This window comes from Pelophylax lessonae (assembly GCF_965119305.1).
Source record: "Pelophylax lessonae genome assembly, chromosome: 8".
NCBI classification, from domain to species: Eukaryota; Metazoa; Chordata; class Amphibia; order Anura; family Ranidae; genus Pelophylax; species Pelophylax lessonae.
In genome coordinates, this window is record NC_138775.1 from 52,763,007 (window position 1) to 52,777,968 (window position 14,962).

Genomic DNA, 14,962 nt, shown 5'->3' on the forward strand with positions numbered 1-14,962 from the left:
AGTGCCCCTGTCCCTCTATGCTTGTGCACAGAAGCGAACACATATGTAAGTCGTGCACACATATGTAAACACTGTTTGTATCACACATGTGAAGTATCGCCGTGAATGTTAGAGTAAGAGCAATAATTCTAGGGCTAGGCCTCCTCTGTAACTCTAAACAGGTAACCTGTAAAAGCGTTTGAAATGTCGCCTATGGAGATTTTAAGTACTTTAGTTTGCTGCCATTCCGTGCGCAATTTTAAAGCGTGACATGTCAGGTATTTATTTACTTGACATAACATCATCTTTCATATTATACAAACCAATTGGGGTATATATTGTGGGTATTTTAAAATTAATCAAAAAGCATTTGCTTCCAAAAAATTGCGTTTGAAAAACCACTGCGCAAATACCGTGTGACATAAAAAATTGCAATGACTGCCATTTTATTCCCTAGGGTCTCTGCTAAATATATATATATATATATATATATATATATATATATACTGTAAATATATATATATATATATATATATATATATATATATATATATATATATATGTTTGGGGGTTATACGTAATTTTCTAGGAAAAAATACTGATTTAAAGTATCCACCCAAAAATGGAACTTCCCCTTTAAGGCCTCCTGACCTCCTGACATGTCATTTTTTTTGGGAAGGGGTACCTAGATTTGACAGGTAACCACTCCCACTTCTGCTCGGGCATCCTAGGCGGCTTGAACGAAAGTTCTCCTCTCCCCCTCCCTCCCTGCAATCTTCTGGGACAGGTCACAGGTCCCCGAAAATTGCCTGTCCACTCAGGACGCGCAGCGCGACTTGCGCATGCGCAGTGCACACTCGGCTGTGAAGCCGCAAGGTGTCATAGCCGGGTGCCCACGCTAGAGATGCTGGCACTGCGGAGAGAACCGAGGCTCCCGCCGGCCGCATCGCTGGACCGTGGGATAGGTGAGTGTGTATTTATTAAAAGTCAGCAGCTACAAAAAGTGGAACTCCGCTTCAACTTGTAAACCAAAAGTGCCAGAAAAGGCTTGGTCTTCAAGTTATACTTGTGAAAATTTGCTACTTTCGGAGTAACCTTTTTCCATAGAAAAGAGATGGTTTGACTTTCGGGCGAGAGTCTGACCTACAAAGTGCATGTTAGAACTTCTTACATGATATTTATTATTACTGCATGACATACTAGCACCTCATTGATTACATGGACTGCCAAAGGTTTTTGTATGAGAAAGTCCCACTCTAATCCTTGCATTGAGGCCCAGTATCTTTCAGTTATACCTCTGCCATGTAATTACTTTTATTTGCTCATTGTAACTTATAAAACTATTTTTCTTTGCAAGCAATTCTCCAACTGGATGTTAATGTTGTAGAGGCAGAGACAGAGAAACGAATGGCGGACAACCTCATCGTGCGCTCCAAGAAGATGACAAGGCGTGTGTCTGTCACCTCACTTCCCACTGGCCTGCAGAAGGTAAAAGGGCTCTCTATAAACGCATAATGACACAGTGGCAGCTCATCCACTTCTCAATGGCTTTTTCCTACACCCAAAGTACGACTCCACAATTGATTGAGCAACTCCAATTGGACTGAAATGACATCATTACTCTAAGGGAAATCCCCCATAAAACATCCAGATTTATTAATCTTATATTTAACCAGTTCCCGCCCAGCCAATTGTAGAATGACAGCTGGGTGGTGGCTCTACCATCCTGACAGGACGTCCTGTCAGAAAGCGGTGATTGCGCGGCTGCAGGGCAATCTGTCACCAGCCGGGTCCACAGGACACAGCCAATGACTGATCAGAGCACCAGCTTGCTGTCAGTACCATGTGACCACTGTGACGAATCACAGCATGCCACATGACAGTTGTACCCAATAAATAGCTTCCTTTTATTCCATCCATTGTGTACATTGTGTCGCTAGATGTTATTGGTCGATTTGATCATTTGGTACAGGCAGGGCCAATCAAAGCCCATCTGTACCACGTGATTAGCTTTGACCAATCACAGCTAATCACAACAAAACAGACTTAATATTCAGTTTACTTCAGTAAAATGCTTGCTTATAGCAATGTAATACACTCCTATAAGCAAACATAATGTGTTAAAAAAAAAATCCTGATCACTTCCCCAGAGTAGTACAATGTTACTATGGTAACATTAGATTGCTCTGGCCACAGTGTGTTAAAAATAAATTGGTAAAAAAAAAAAAAAAAAAAAGAAAAAGAAAAAAGAATAAAAAAAAGTTATAAAAAAACTTCTCTTACTGCCACTTCCAAAAAATGATGACAAAAAATCACAACTTCAAAAACCCTACTGTCTCTTACTAAATACATTGGACTGTCTTCCTTCTAAAAGGGGTAATTTGGGGAATATTTGCACTATCCTGGCATTTTAGGGCCTCAAGTACATCAGGATTGATCATTTTTCAGACATATACCATAGTTTGTGGACTCTATAACTTTCCTACAGACTAAATAATATACACTGATTTGGGAATTTGGGATATTTTCACATAAGAAATATAGCAGAGTACATTTTAGGGCTAAATTTATGAAGAACAATTATTTATTTGCAAAATTTTATAACAGAAACCAAGAAAAACTTTTTTTTTTTTTTTCAAAATGTTCAGTAATTTTTCATGTATTTAGCATAAAATAAAAAACCCAGTGATAATTAAACACCATCAAAAGAAAGTTCTATTTGTGTAGACAAAATAATAAAAATGTAGTTTGAGTACAATGTTGCATGACGATGAAATTGTCATTCAAAGTGTGACAGCGCTGAAAGCTGAAAATTGGCCTGGGCAGGAAGGGGATAAAAGTGCCCAGTATTGAAGTGGTTAAAAACTCCTACACCTTTCAGAAGAAAGATCTTGCGTGAGCAAATTATTAAAGCCCAATTCCAGGGAAACTTGAAAATTGTCTCTTATGGTGGGGTTGCATCCGCACTGCCAGGGTTTACTGCTCATTTAATCTTGGGGAAAGAAAAAACACTTTTAGCTCCCCTATCCTCGGCTCCCCCCTGTAAACGACCCTTCCCTGTGCTCTGGCATCGGACTGTCCCTCAGCATCATCATGTCCATTGGAGGGCTACAGACCCTGTATCGGCCTTGGAGACATCCGAACCGTAGACCGTAGGAGCATATAAAAGAAGGCGCTGCAGGGACCAATCCAGCAGCATGGAGTTGCCAAGGATTGGATATGTAGATCTTATCTCTATGTCCCCTAGCCCTTTATAATCATTGTCAAGTTTCCCAGAGTCGTATTTAAAAGTAATTTCTCCTTCGATCATTGACAGACCCAGCTCTCCAGGATTCTGAAGCATTGGGTTATATTGCCCCCTACAGGAGTAGGACACTAGGCAGAAAAAAATAACTTGGCTATGCCTTTGGGCAGTCCTAGGTGGTATATTCCCCATCTCTGCTATAAGTCTCCAGCTGCTGATCCACTCTTTGCTGGGATCTTTGGTCCTGACACTTTTTTCCTTTTAAATGGCTTTTGTGCTCCTGTTTTTTTTCCTGTGAGATCTACAATCAGCTGCGACGTGCTTGATAATCTAGATCCAGTGGTCACCCCAGTCTGGCCAGCAAGCTGGAGGGTTTTGGGGTAGAGGCGGGCCCCTCTCTGGGAGGGTCAGACCTGTGGGTTCCCCTCCTTCCTATCCTATCAGGGTGGTTTCTGTGGGTCATCCCCCCTGGGGCCCTGGGAGACTCATGGAGCCGTGTGCAGTGGCCATTTTGTTGTAACCTGTTGTTTTAATGACCTGTGGCCATGTTTGTGTAGCCCGGTGGCCATTTTTCATTGGTCCGGCATGCTAAAAGGCAGCAGCCATTACAGAGGTGCCTCTGGGTGGCGATCTCAGCTGTGGGAGCTCCTCCTTTTCCCCTGGTGCTGATTCCTGGGTCTTTCTCTTTCCCTTGGATGCCGCATGTGGAGCAAATGCATCTCTAGTCAGTGCCTCTCTAATAGGTTGGGGAGTCTGGTGGGGTCCTTCCTTCTCACTGCTGCAGGTTGCGGGGTGCTCTGTTTGCTGGTGACCTGGTGGTGCCACCAGTGCAGTGGGGGTGAACTTTTGAGGTGCTAGACACTTTTTGTGGAGGTGCCCCTCTTTAACAATGGAGTCTCTGGATCACGTTTCCCCCACCTGACCCCCTCTCAGAGGCTGCGGGTCCTTCAGGGTCCCAACCATCCATCGATTCACTGAAGGCCATCTTGGAGTGCTTTGTCCCCAGGGTAGAAGTGGATTTTGGGTGGCGGGCTATCAAAAAGCGCCCCCCACCTTCCCCTGCCACCTTCATCTGTCTCATGAGAGCCTGAATCTGACTCGGTCGCCGCAGACGGGGCCAACCCTGCGGGGTCTGCGGGCACACTCCCTGAATTATCGGAGGATGATTCCTCCACACCTGTAGCTGTGCTCAAGAAGGCCCTGGTGGAGGCACTAATTGTATCTGTGCGTGAAACTTTAAAAATGTAGGATGCAGCTGAACCTGCAGCGGAGGTGGCTGTCCCCTTTGACACTCACAAGCCATCTAGCGCAGCAAAAGTGTTTCCTTATCCCTCCTATTTTGACAGAATTATTACAAAAGAGTGGGTGTGTCCAAAACGTCCCTTTGTGGTTCCTAAACGCTTTGCGGTGAGGTAACCCTTTGAGAAGTAGCTTCTTAAAAAGGACTGTTCAACTAATGGTGGACCCCCCGGTTTCCAGGTTGAATAAGGCAACCATGATTCAGGTTGAGAATTCACAAAAGCAGAGGCTATGGCCTGCAATATGTTCACTGTTGCTGGTTCGGCACTTAGGCTGGTCTTCACCATCGCTCTGGTGTCACAAACTCTGACCGAGTGGGCTAAACTTTCACGCCTTGACCTAGTGGGTGAGCAGCTTCCCCCTGCCTTTGCTGAACTGGCAAGCTAGTTGGTCCAGGGTCTGTAGTTTATCTGTGATGCCTCTTTGGATGCGGCTCCCCTGATCTCTCGGCTGTTTGTTTCGGCAGTGGTGCTTAGGCATGTATTGTGGCTTAAGTGTTGGTCTGCGGACCAGACCTATAAAAAAGTTCTGACAGATTTACCTTGTCAGGGCGATCGCCTGTGCAGGGCTACCCTGGATGACATCATTAAGAGTCTTACAGGGGGGAAGAGTACCTTTCTTCCACAGGCGGGAGAGGGTAAGGAACCTCGTTACAGACGTGGCCCGTCTTTCTCACAAGAAGTTTTTTCGTCCCTCAGGATCCACTGACAAGGGTTCAAATCCTTTCAAATCCTTTAAAGTCGGGAGGTTCCAAGTGGCCCTGGTCTCGCAAGCCAAGAATAGAATTCTCTAGACCCACGGACAAGGCTCCTTCAGCATGAAGGTTTGCCTTCACTAGTGCCTGGGGTGGGGGGACATCTTTGCTGGTTTCCGGGCCCGTGGACCTCTTTGTTAAATGACAAATGGGTCCATGAAGTGATACTGTCTGGCTACAAGATCTAGTTTAGTTCTTACCCTCCGGAAAGGTTCTTCCTTTCCAATGTTCGTCTGTCCCCACACCGCTTGCAAGCTCTTTTTTGGGCGGTACAAGACCTGCTGCTTCAGGGTGTGATCGTCCCGATTCAGGGTTTTTATTCAGAACGGTTTCAGGGTTTTTATTCAAACCTGTTCACGTCCCAAAGAAAGAGGGCAAGGTCCAATTCTAGGTCTCAAGGCCCTGAACTGCTTTGTGCTGGTACATAAGTTCAGAATGGAGTCCAGTCACATGGTGGTGGCCTCCCCTACATCAGGGGGATTTTCTTGCATCTATCATCTACCTCTTCTTTCAGCGACCCCTGGCCATGCACTCTCTAGTGCGTACCTTTGTTCAAGGGGTCCGACATCTGACTCCACCGGTGCAGTCTCCCTTACCGCCATGGGATCTGAACTTGGTGCTTTCAGTTCTCGAGAAGCCTCCCTTTGAGAATATTTAGAAGATGCCTATGCCTATGGCTATCACCTCTGCTCACAGGATATCGGAACTGGTGGCTTTATCTTGTCATACCCCTTACTTAGTGGTCCACAAAGATAAAGTGGTTCTCTGCCCATGTCTGTCGTTCCTTCCTTATGTAGTCTCTGATTTATATTTTAAAGAAGACATTGTGTTGCCTTCCATGTGTTCCAGGCCCAAACATCCTAAGGAATTTGCGTTGCATATCCTGGAGGCAGTTCGGATAATTTGGGTGTATCTAGCATCTACAGTCTTTTCGGAGATCAGACTCACTGATTATGATCATGGACGGGCCAAGAAAAGGGCTGTCCCCTTCTTCTGTGACCATTTCCAGATGGATCAGGCAGACGGTGCCTTAGCCCTTTTTGATCAGGGGTCAGGTTCCTCCCTTCTCTGTCACGACACACTCTACTTGGGCGCTTAGTGATTTTTTGGTCTTCTGTCATCAGGCGTCAGTGGCGCAGGTTTGCAAGGCGGCCACTTAGTCTTCGGTGCAAACTTTAACTAAGTTCTATAAAGTGGATGTTTTGGCATCTGTCGATGCTTCATTTAGACGTCAGGTTTTGCGGGCTGCTGTTTAGAGGGTCTGTTCCCTCTTTGGGGGTGTATTGTTCAGGTTGGGCTCCAGTTGTTTTTTGTTTAGCTCCTGTTTACCAGGTTGGCTATTGTGTTAGCCTTGGGATTTTTTTGTTGTCCCACCCCTCATGTTTGGCACTGCTTGGGGACGTCTCAATGGTTAAGAATCCTAGAGAATCCTAGTGTGTTCGTCAATGAACGAAGGAGAAAATGGGATTTTTAACTTACCGCAAAATCCCATTTTCTGAGTTTATTGACAGACACAGCACCCATCCCTCTATGGAGTTGTATTACTTCTGACACTGCATGTTACAAAACTAAAGACCTATAGCAGAGAGGGGAAGTATACCACCTAGGGCTGCCCATAGGCGTAGCCAAGTTCTATTTTCTGTCTAGTGTCCTACTCTTGTAGGGGGCAATATAACCTGAAGGTTCAGAATCCTGGAGAGCTGGGTCTGTCAATGAACTTAGAGAAATGGATTTTGCAGTAAGTCATTTCTGTCTGTGTGGAGATAGACTCTTAATCTCAAGGTTACATATGTAGAGACTGTTATAGGCAGCATGTATAGTATAATTGCACAAAAATGTGTACACACCCGACCAAATTATTGAGTTCAGGAGTTTCTAGTGTATCTACTGTTAATAACACCGCATACAAAAAACATTTTAGACAATTATATGATTTCAACCTTTTTGCATCGATCTGGGGGAAGACCCTTTTCTTTTCCAACATGACTGTGTCACAAAGCCAGCTCCATAAGTGTGGAGTGTGGAGGAACTTGAGCATTCTGCACAGAATCCTGATCTCAGTCCCTACTAAACACCTTTGGAAAGAATTGTAAAGCCTATTGCAGACCAGGTCTTCTTATCCAACATCAAAAGACCCCATAAATTATCTTTTGGCTGGATAGTTACATCTTCTCACACTCCAAAATCTTACGGACTCCAAATCTTTCCCAGAAGAGTGGAAGGAGAGAAGGAGGGAGAGGGGAAACACCATATAACTGCCTATCGTTTTGGAATGGGGAATTCAAAAACCTAACCTCAAATAAATGTTATAGTCAGGTGTCCACAAATTTTTGGCCTCTTTCAACCAGCATGCCAGAACACCCTGGGGTGCCTTCTGGATTTTTCAGGTATGGCTTGGCAAAATGCCTTACAATTGCTCCAAACTGCTCAAGAATTGTATACAAGTCAATGGGTGGGTCAAAGCAACAGTTGGTCCACAACAGTGGACGTCTTCGGTTGATAAGGAGGTTGTTGACCCCCTGCCCCTCTTTCTCAGCAGCGGGGTCCTGTTAGCTGCAGTGGGGGGGAGAGAACATGAGAGAGAATAAATGCTGAAATACTAGTAAGTATCAGGGTGCAAAAGTGTATTTGCTTTGTAAAAATAAATCCCCTCTAGTCTCAAGTGTCCTGCTTTTGTGAATGCTGGTACTATACATAAAACTATTAGGTTTTTTTTTTTTTTTTTCATTTTAGAATGGGGTGCATCAGGAGGATGTGCAGAATTTTAAATTGTGCCTAGACTGGAAAAAGTTTGAGAAACATGTTGAAGTGTATAATATAGATTTAAAATTGACATATGCCTTATTTATATTTATATATATAAATATATATATATATATATAAAACCCTCACATTGTAGCAAGCCATGACTGAAAGTGTTGAAATTATAATTTGAGCAAAGCAAAATATGATATATAAAGGTTATAGAGTCACTTTTGTGGCTGTTTTATTAAAAATGTCCACAGACTGGTTGGTTCACCTAATGATTCTTTTACACCCAATTTTTACATACTCTTCAAGTACACAAAACGATCAACTTCAGACCTAGTGGATGCATCAATGGGACATGAGTGATTATGCACTGCCATCTTTTGGTTACAAGTGGTATTGCTTTATATATGTATTTTTATTTTTTATATATGTGCCAAGCATCAGCTCTGAGTAGCTTATAAAATGATAAAATATGATAACCAGTGATGCAAGCTAAATAGTTTTTTGTCTTTTTGTCCCATGTAAAGTAATATGGGGCTAAAGCTTTCTGATGGCCAGTGTGCACAAATTTTTGATTAGTCTGGGTATAGAAGTACTGTATGTATGTCTATCCCTGTAAAAGGCTTAAAATCGCTGTAGTAGGCACCACTACTACAGTGATATCTGTTAGTTTCTGGGTGTAATTTATTTTTCATGAAATTGTTTATTACTGTGTTTTTACTGCGTCTTAGTAAAGTCCTCTGTGAGCTCCTGAACCTCTTCTCCCCCTCCGCTTCCTTTTGTTTGGGCTGAGCAATGCAGGTTAGCTCTGTTCTATGCACATTCCTAATCTCAGAGGTCATATAGACTGTAAAAGTAAGAAAAATGGTGGCATTTACAGGCACTGTATTTACAAAACTGAATTTGTTAATAAAGAACTCATTCTTTATTTGTAAAGATACTGTATATACTGTAAATACAGCTGTACATGTACGTGATTATGTGCAGCCGAGCCGCCCTGCCGCAGTAAATCTGCGTGGGGCAGTCAGACTCAGCAAGTGGTTAAAGAGGAAGTAAACCCTCCTCTGACACTTGTACCTATAGGTAAGCCTATATTAAGGCTTACCTATAGGTACTGTAAATATCTCCTAAACATGTACCGTTTAGGAGATATTTACATTTGATGCAGCCAGTGACGTCACTGGCGCATGCGCGCTGAAGGAACGGCCGATCGTGCCATGATCGTTGGCTCCCGCGCGCGTGCGCGGGAGTGACGTAACTGCGGCTCCGGCCAATCAGATGGCCGGATGCCACGATCCCGGAAGACGGGCGACTGTACATGTCGCCCGTCATAGAGGTAAGAGAGCGGCGCGGCGAGGGCTCGTTCTAAGGTATTTGATAATGAGCTAGTATGCGATGCATACTAGCTCATTATATCTTTCTCTTTCAGGATGTAAAGAAAAAAAAAAATTTTCTCGGTTTACAACCTCTTTAAATGTAAACATATTGCTACACTCCTGCTGGATTTTGCTTCTAATCCTCTTGTGGGGGCTGCCGTTTGTGGATGGACATTTTATGGTTACACAACCGTCCTATCACATTTCTATAATATTTTTATATGGACTATAAACTGAAGGATTTATGAATAAATGGTTGCAGAATGAAACATCTGAGTTTCTATTATTTCTTATGGGGAAATTCGCTCTGATATAAGAGTGCTATGGATTACTAGCATGTTTCCGGAACAAATTATGCTCGCAATCCAAGGTTTTACTGTATTTCCATTTTTTTACCCACGAAAGTGGAGTTACCCTTTAAGCATACATACTTGAACAACATTTTTTTTTCCAAACCAGATTTTAGTTTAGTGTTGGTATGCTGGCACACAGTTACAGCTAGAATGTGTTTGGCTATAGTGAATTGTATAGCTTCTTTCTCCTCTGTGTAGGGCTCATATTCTTCTAAAAAGAGACACTTTGCGTTGATGAGACGGAAGAAGAAGGCAGTGGAGAAGGTGAAACAGCAGTCTGAGTATACAGTGCATGGCTTGCAAATGCAGGTAAATCATCATGGTGAACAGGTAATAGTGCTTGTATCGGATAGCTTGTCCATACAAAAGAGGTGAATGCTGTGTAGATCACTGATAAGGCCGCTGGACATAGCATAGGTTTGATTCTTGTAAAATTATTTAAAATAACAATTATGGATAAAAACTTTAGGAACAATTGCTTCTCTGTTGTACCTACTGTATAACATGCATAAAATCAGGGATACATTTCTACAAACACGAGTGATTATCACTTTCCAGGGTGGTGCGCACCCAGCGTCCTCTTGGCTTGACATCCTAGAGGTGTAGGGAGAAGAAGAGCACCAAAACCTAAGGTTTAGGCATCCAAGGGTATTATTTTATAACAGAAATCCACCAAGAAGCCAACATATTTCAGGGCATATAAAATTTCTGCTTCACCAGGGTTTAAAGGACAACTCTTTGGGACAAGTTGTAATACACACCAATTCTGGTTACTTTACCAAAGAAATGTAGCTGAATAAATTTTGGCTTAGATTTATTAAGTTTATTTATTCGTAAAATTTTATAACAGAAATGAAGAAAATCATTTTTTTCAAAAATTTCAGTCTTTCAAATTATTTAGCAAAACATAAAAAAACAATGGTGAATAAATACCACCAAAAAAAAGCTCTATTTGTGTAAAAAATTATAAAAATGTCTTATGTGTACAGTGTTGCATGACCATGCAATTGTCATTCAAAGTGTGACAGTGCTGAAAACTAAAAATTGGCCTGGGCAAGAAGGGGGTGAAAGTGTCCGATATTGAAGTGGTAAAAGATGAATTCCAGGTATGGATATTTTTAAGCCCCAACTTGGACCGAAGTATCGAAGCATATACCTTACCTTGCCAACCCCCCTGGAAGCAGAAAATCACTATAGTTAGCACTGCTGCTACAGTGATCTCCACTAACTTGCAGGTCCCATGCGGAGTGGCTGCCCTGCTGCTTACTGGACAGGAGGTTGCCCGCTCAGCACTAGCGGCATTTAGGAAATGCTTTGCATGTTCTCAATGTATGCCAAACATGCTCTGATTGGACAAGATGGAGAGGCTGGATGGCAAATGCACTTTCCACCTCGTTCAGTCAAAGGATGTTTTGTATAGTCATTGAGACTGTAGTATCGGTTGCCTACTTCAGTGATTTACAGCTTTCAGGTGAATCGCCAAGTATGGTATATGCATAGATACAGTAATCCAAGTTGAACCAATGTAACTATCCAGAAATATCCATACCTGGATATCATCATTAAATGAAGGAGTGACGTTACATACTTGCCATTCCAGTGATTCATTGTGCAACCCTGCTAGGCCCTGCAAGTTCCCCACTGGGTCGTTTTCTTAGTGCCCATGCACACCATAGCCCTATACATTCCTATAGGAAAGCTGTAACCATGGCAGCCTCTGGCGGCCCAGCTTCCTATTAAAATAAAAGGGTCCAAAGGGCACAAGTGTACTAAATCAGGACCCAGCGGGCATGTTTTCAAAGAAAAGTTTGAGCAGGGATGAGTCTCACAATAAAGATTGCTAGAATGTAAAGCACACTCCAAACCTCTCAGTACTTGCCCTGGCTGGAAGACTTGTAACATCACATATTTCCTTCTAAATTACAGGTGGATGACCTTATTGAAACAATAGCAGAGAAATCCAGTAAGCTCTTGGAGCAGAGACACGAGGAATTACGTCAATGTCAGTCTCTGGGAGATGAAATCCTTCAGTGTTCAAAGCAGTTTCAGAGAATCTCCAAAAAGAACACCAGAAAGTACAAGTTTAAGAATGTCTGTTTTCCATGTATCTGCTGCTGTTACTAGGATGACATACCCAGCGGACGGCTCAGATCAACCCAGTGTGTGATAGCTGATAGAACTAATGTTCAAAGCTTGCAACTAATAACACAGCAAACCTGTTTTTCATGAGCAAATATAGACAGAAAAAAATAAATAAAAAGGGGACTGAAGCAGTTTGGAATTTAAATATATTGTGAAGAGAAAACAGTGCCATTAGGAATGAGTGAAAGTAGGTGTTCTCAATCTTCTAAATGGTAAGAAATTCAAAAAGCGGCCATTTGGACTGAATGCACCAAGTGATGTGGTGGCCTGAGGACAACAAAGTGAGAGGGGGCTGCGGACTGTGATGTGGGGAGGGCTGAGGACATTAAAGTGGGCGGCCTGAGGACTGTAGTCCGAGTACTACAGTCCACAGGTCCCCCCACTTTAATGTCGTTTTTTGTATTTTATTTACAATTTTTTTTAGGAACCCTGGTGTGGGGCTTTGGTGAAATATCAGGGGTTTAAACAGACCCCTGATATTTCACTTTTGAGACAGAGAAAGGGACTGAGTACAGAGATTCCCTAGTCTCTCTGTGACATCAGCTGCAATGGACAGTGAATGAATGGGAAGTGCTGAGTGGATTCCTCTTCATTCACAAACTGAAGCATAGCAAACACAGTTTACTATGCTTCAGTTATGAATGGACAGTCAGTGATTAGTACCATTCACTGACTGTACTCATTCAGAAAAGGAAGGGGCCAGTAAATGGCATAATTACAAGCCCTTTTCCCGCTCTCTATCCTGACACATCCCCTCCCCTCCGGGGGTCCAATGGAGCACATAGGGCCAGGCAACACAAAGAAGAGGAACCTGATTAAAAGGGTGGGGGAGTGGCATTTAGTGGAACCAATGGCTATATTTCCCTCCTTGCAACAGCCAAATGGCGGTGCAAGGGTGAGGAGGAGAACTGGGAATTGCTGGCATTTAGCTGCTGCAGAGAGGAAAATACAGCCATTGGTTCTACTAGGTTCCAGGGTTGGCAACCAAGGGATACTATCTACCCGTCACCTGTCTGCGATAGATTGGTTGATCGCGATCGACAGTTTGTCGACCCTCGTCATATAGATACTCCTGTACCCATACAAATGTGGTTGTGCTAATATAGCTGCTATTGTGCATCTGCTGCCGCCTGCTTCCTTCCCCTGGACTTGGCTGAGCTACATGTCTGGAAACAGTTCCCCTGCACCGTGATCTATACTCCGTCACAGCAGGTCATCAAGCCCAGCTGCGATCTACCTTACTAAACAAAAACAAAAAAAAAAAAAAAAAAAAAACTGAGGAGCTCATTGTACTAACTATACGTTATTACAGCGATCTTGCCGCTGAGTTATTGTGTTCTGATAGGGGGAATGCCCCCCCCCTTAAAAAAAAACTTGACATGCCTTATCAGGCTTTTTTTTGTGGCATTGGTGCAGTAAAGGCTTCTTTCTGGAAACTTGACCGTGCAGCTCATTTTTGGGCAAGTATCGTCATATTGTGCTCCTATAAAAAAAACAACCACACAGTCTTTTTCCAGAGCAGCCGTATTTCTCCAGAGGTTAACTGTAGGGCTTTCTTTCCTTCCCAAACAATTCTTCTGGCAGTTGTGGCTGCAATCTCTCTTTGTCTATCCGACCTTGGCTTGGTATCAGAAAATCCCCAAATTTTTCACTTCTTAATAAGGGATTGAACAGTACTGACTGACATATTCAAGGCTTTGGATATATTTTTATATCCTTTTCTAGCTTTATAACGTTCCATTACCATGTTACACAGGTCTATTGACAGTTCTTTTCTGCTCCCCATGGCTCAGTATCTTGCCTGAGCAGTGCATCCACGTGAGAACTAACAAATGTAATGACTATTTTTTCATAGAAACGAATTGTAATTTAAAAAGCCACAGATGTAGGAAATGCACTTTTAATTGCCATTTTAACCTGTGTGTGTGTCACCTCATGTATCTGTACCAAGGCCAAACATTCCAGGGTATGTAAACTTTTGATTACGGCCATTTGGGTGATTTCTGTTATCATTAGGATTTAAAAGAAGCCAAAACACTGTAATAATAAATGGCTTCATATGATCACTATCCTTAAATAAAAAATAATTTTTTGGCATGATCAGTCATTTTTCAATATCCGTGTCAAAATTTCACGATTTCTGCCAGGGTATGCAAACATTTGAGCGCAACTGTATATTAATTGGTTGCTATTGATTGCTTTTTGACTTACTAAACAGGCCAGATAATACATATATAAAAAAAGAAAGCAAATGAACAGAAAGTAAATAGAAATCTTACATACTCCATTTTATTGTAATGTTTAAAAAAAAAAAAAAAGTTCAATGCAAAACAAATCTTTCCCGTAAAAATCTATACCAGAGACAGAACATTTCAAACACACAGCTTTTACTTCAATGATGTGTTTATGCAGGTAGTCAGAGGAAAGTTGGTGTCATTTATCAAACTAGTGCACTTACACATAAAACATGAAAGGCTCTAGTCCTTCCTGCTCTGTCCAAAAGTTTTGGCTGTAGTTGAGCTTTAAAGATAAACTCCACTTTTGTTGAGAAAAAAAAATTACCCTCTGGGTGATCTCTGTACATTGCAGGGATTTTAACAAACCTTGTTGCAGATTCCTACCTTTTCTTATTCTGAAGAAATCCCTGTGAGTTTGTGTCCATTTGGTAAGGTAATCTAATGGGAGTGGTTTAATTATCAACCAGCTGGTTCACCTGCAGGGCACTAATAAGGAAAAGTGCAGGACCTGCATCCCTTTAGATGTGATCTCTTATTGGGACTATCTGACCAAAAAAGACATTTTTGTTGCAAGGGATGCTTGAAAACTGATTTGTATCTTAGTGCAGACTTCTGGGAAAATCAATGAGCCAATTACACAAGCAGGAAATTATGTTTCAGGGGAGTGGGGGGCTTAGTACACATTCTGTGTACAACACCTCCAGGTTGTCATATTGCATTGCATTTCACAGAAAACTACAGAACTTCAGATTGAAAAGGAAAGGTCCTTTTAACATTCAATTGCAATAGGACTTGAGTCTTAATTGTATACACTAGATTTAATTTTT

The 14,962-nt window shown here is 42.3% G+C and overlaps 1 protein-coding gene across 1 annotated transcript in view; it reads left to right on the top strand.

Moving 5' to 3' along the window:
* LOC309561470 (uncharacterized protein C3orf49) overlaps positions 1 to 11,880 on the top strand; it is a gene marked incomplete at both ends in the record, with an annotated part of 34,843 nt that extends 22,963 nt beyond the window's left edge. Inside the window, 3 exons of the mRNA XM_082265411.1 lie at positions 1,337 to 1,467; positions 9,955 to 10,065; positions 11,683 to 11,880. Coding sequence (XP_082121537.1) covers positions 1,337 to 1,467; positions 9,955 to 10,065; positions 11,683 to 11,880 — 440 coding nt within the window. The remainder of the gene's footprint in view (positions 1 to 1,336; positions 1,468 to 9,954; positions 10,066 to 11,682) is intronic.
* Positions 11,881 to 14,962: the final 3,082 nt, after the last annotated feature.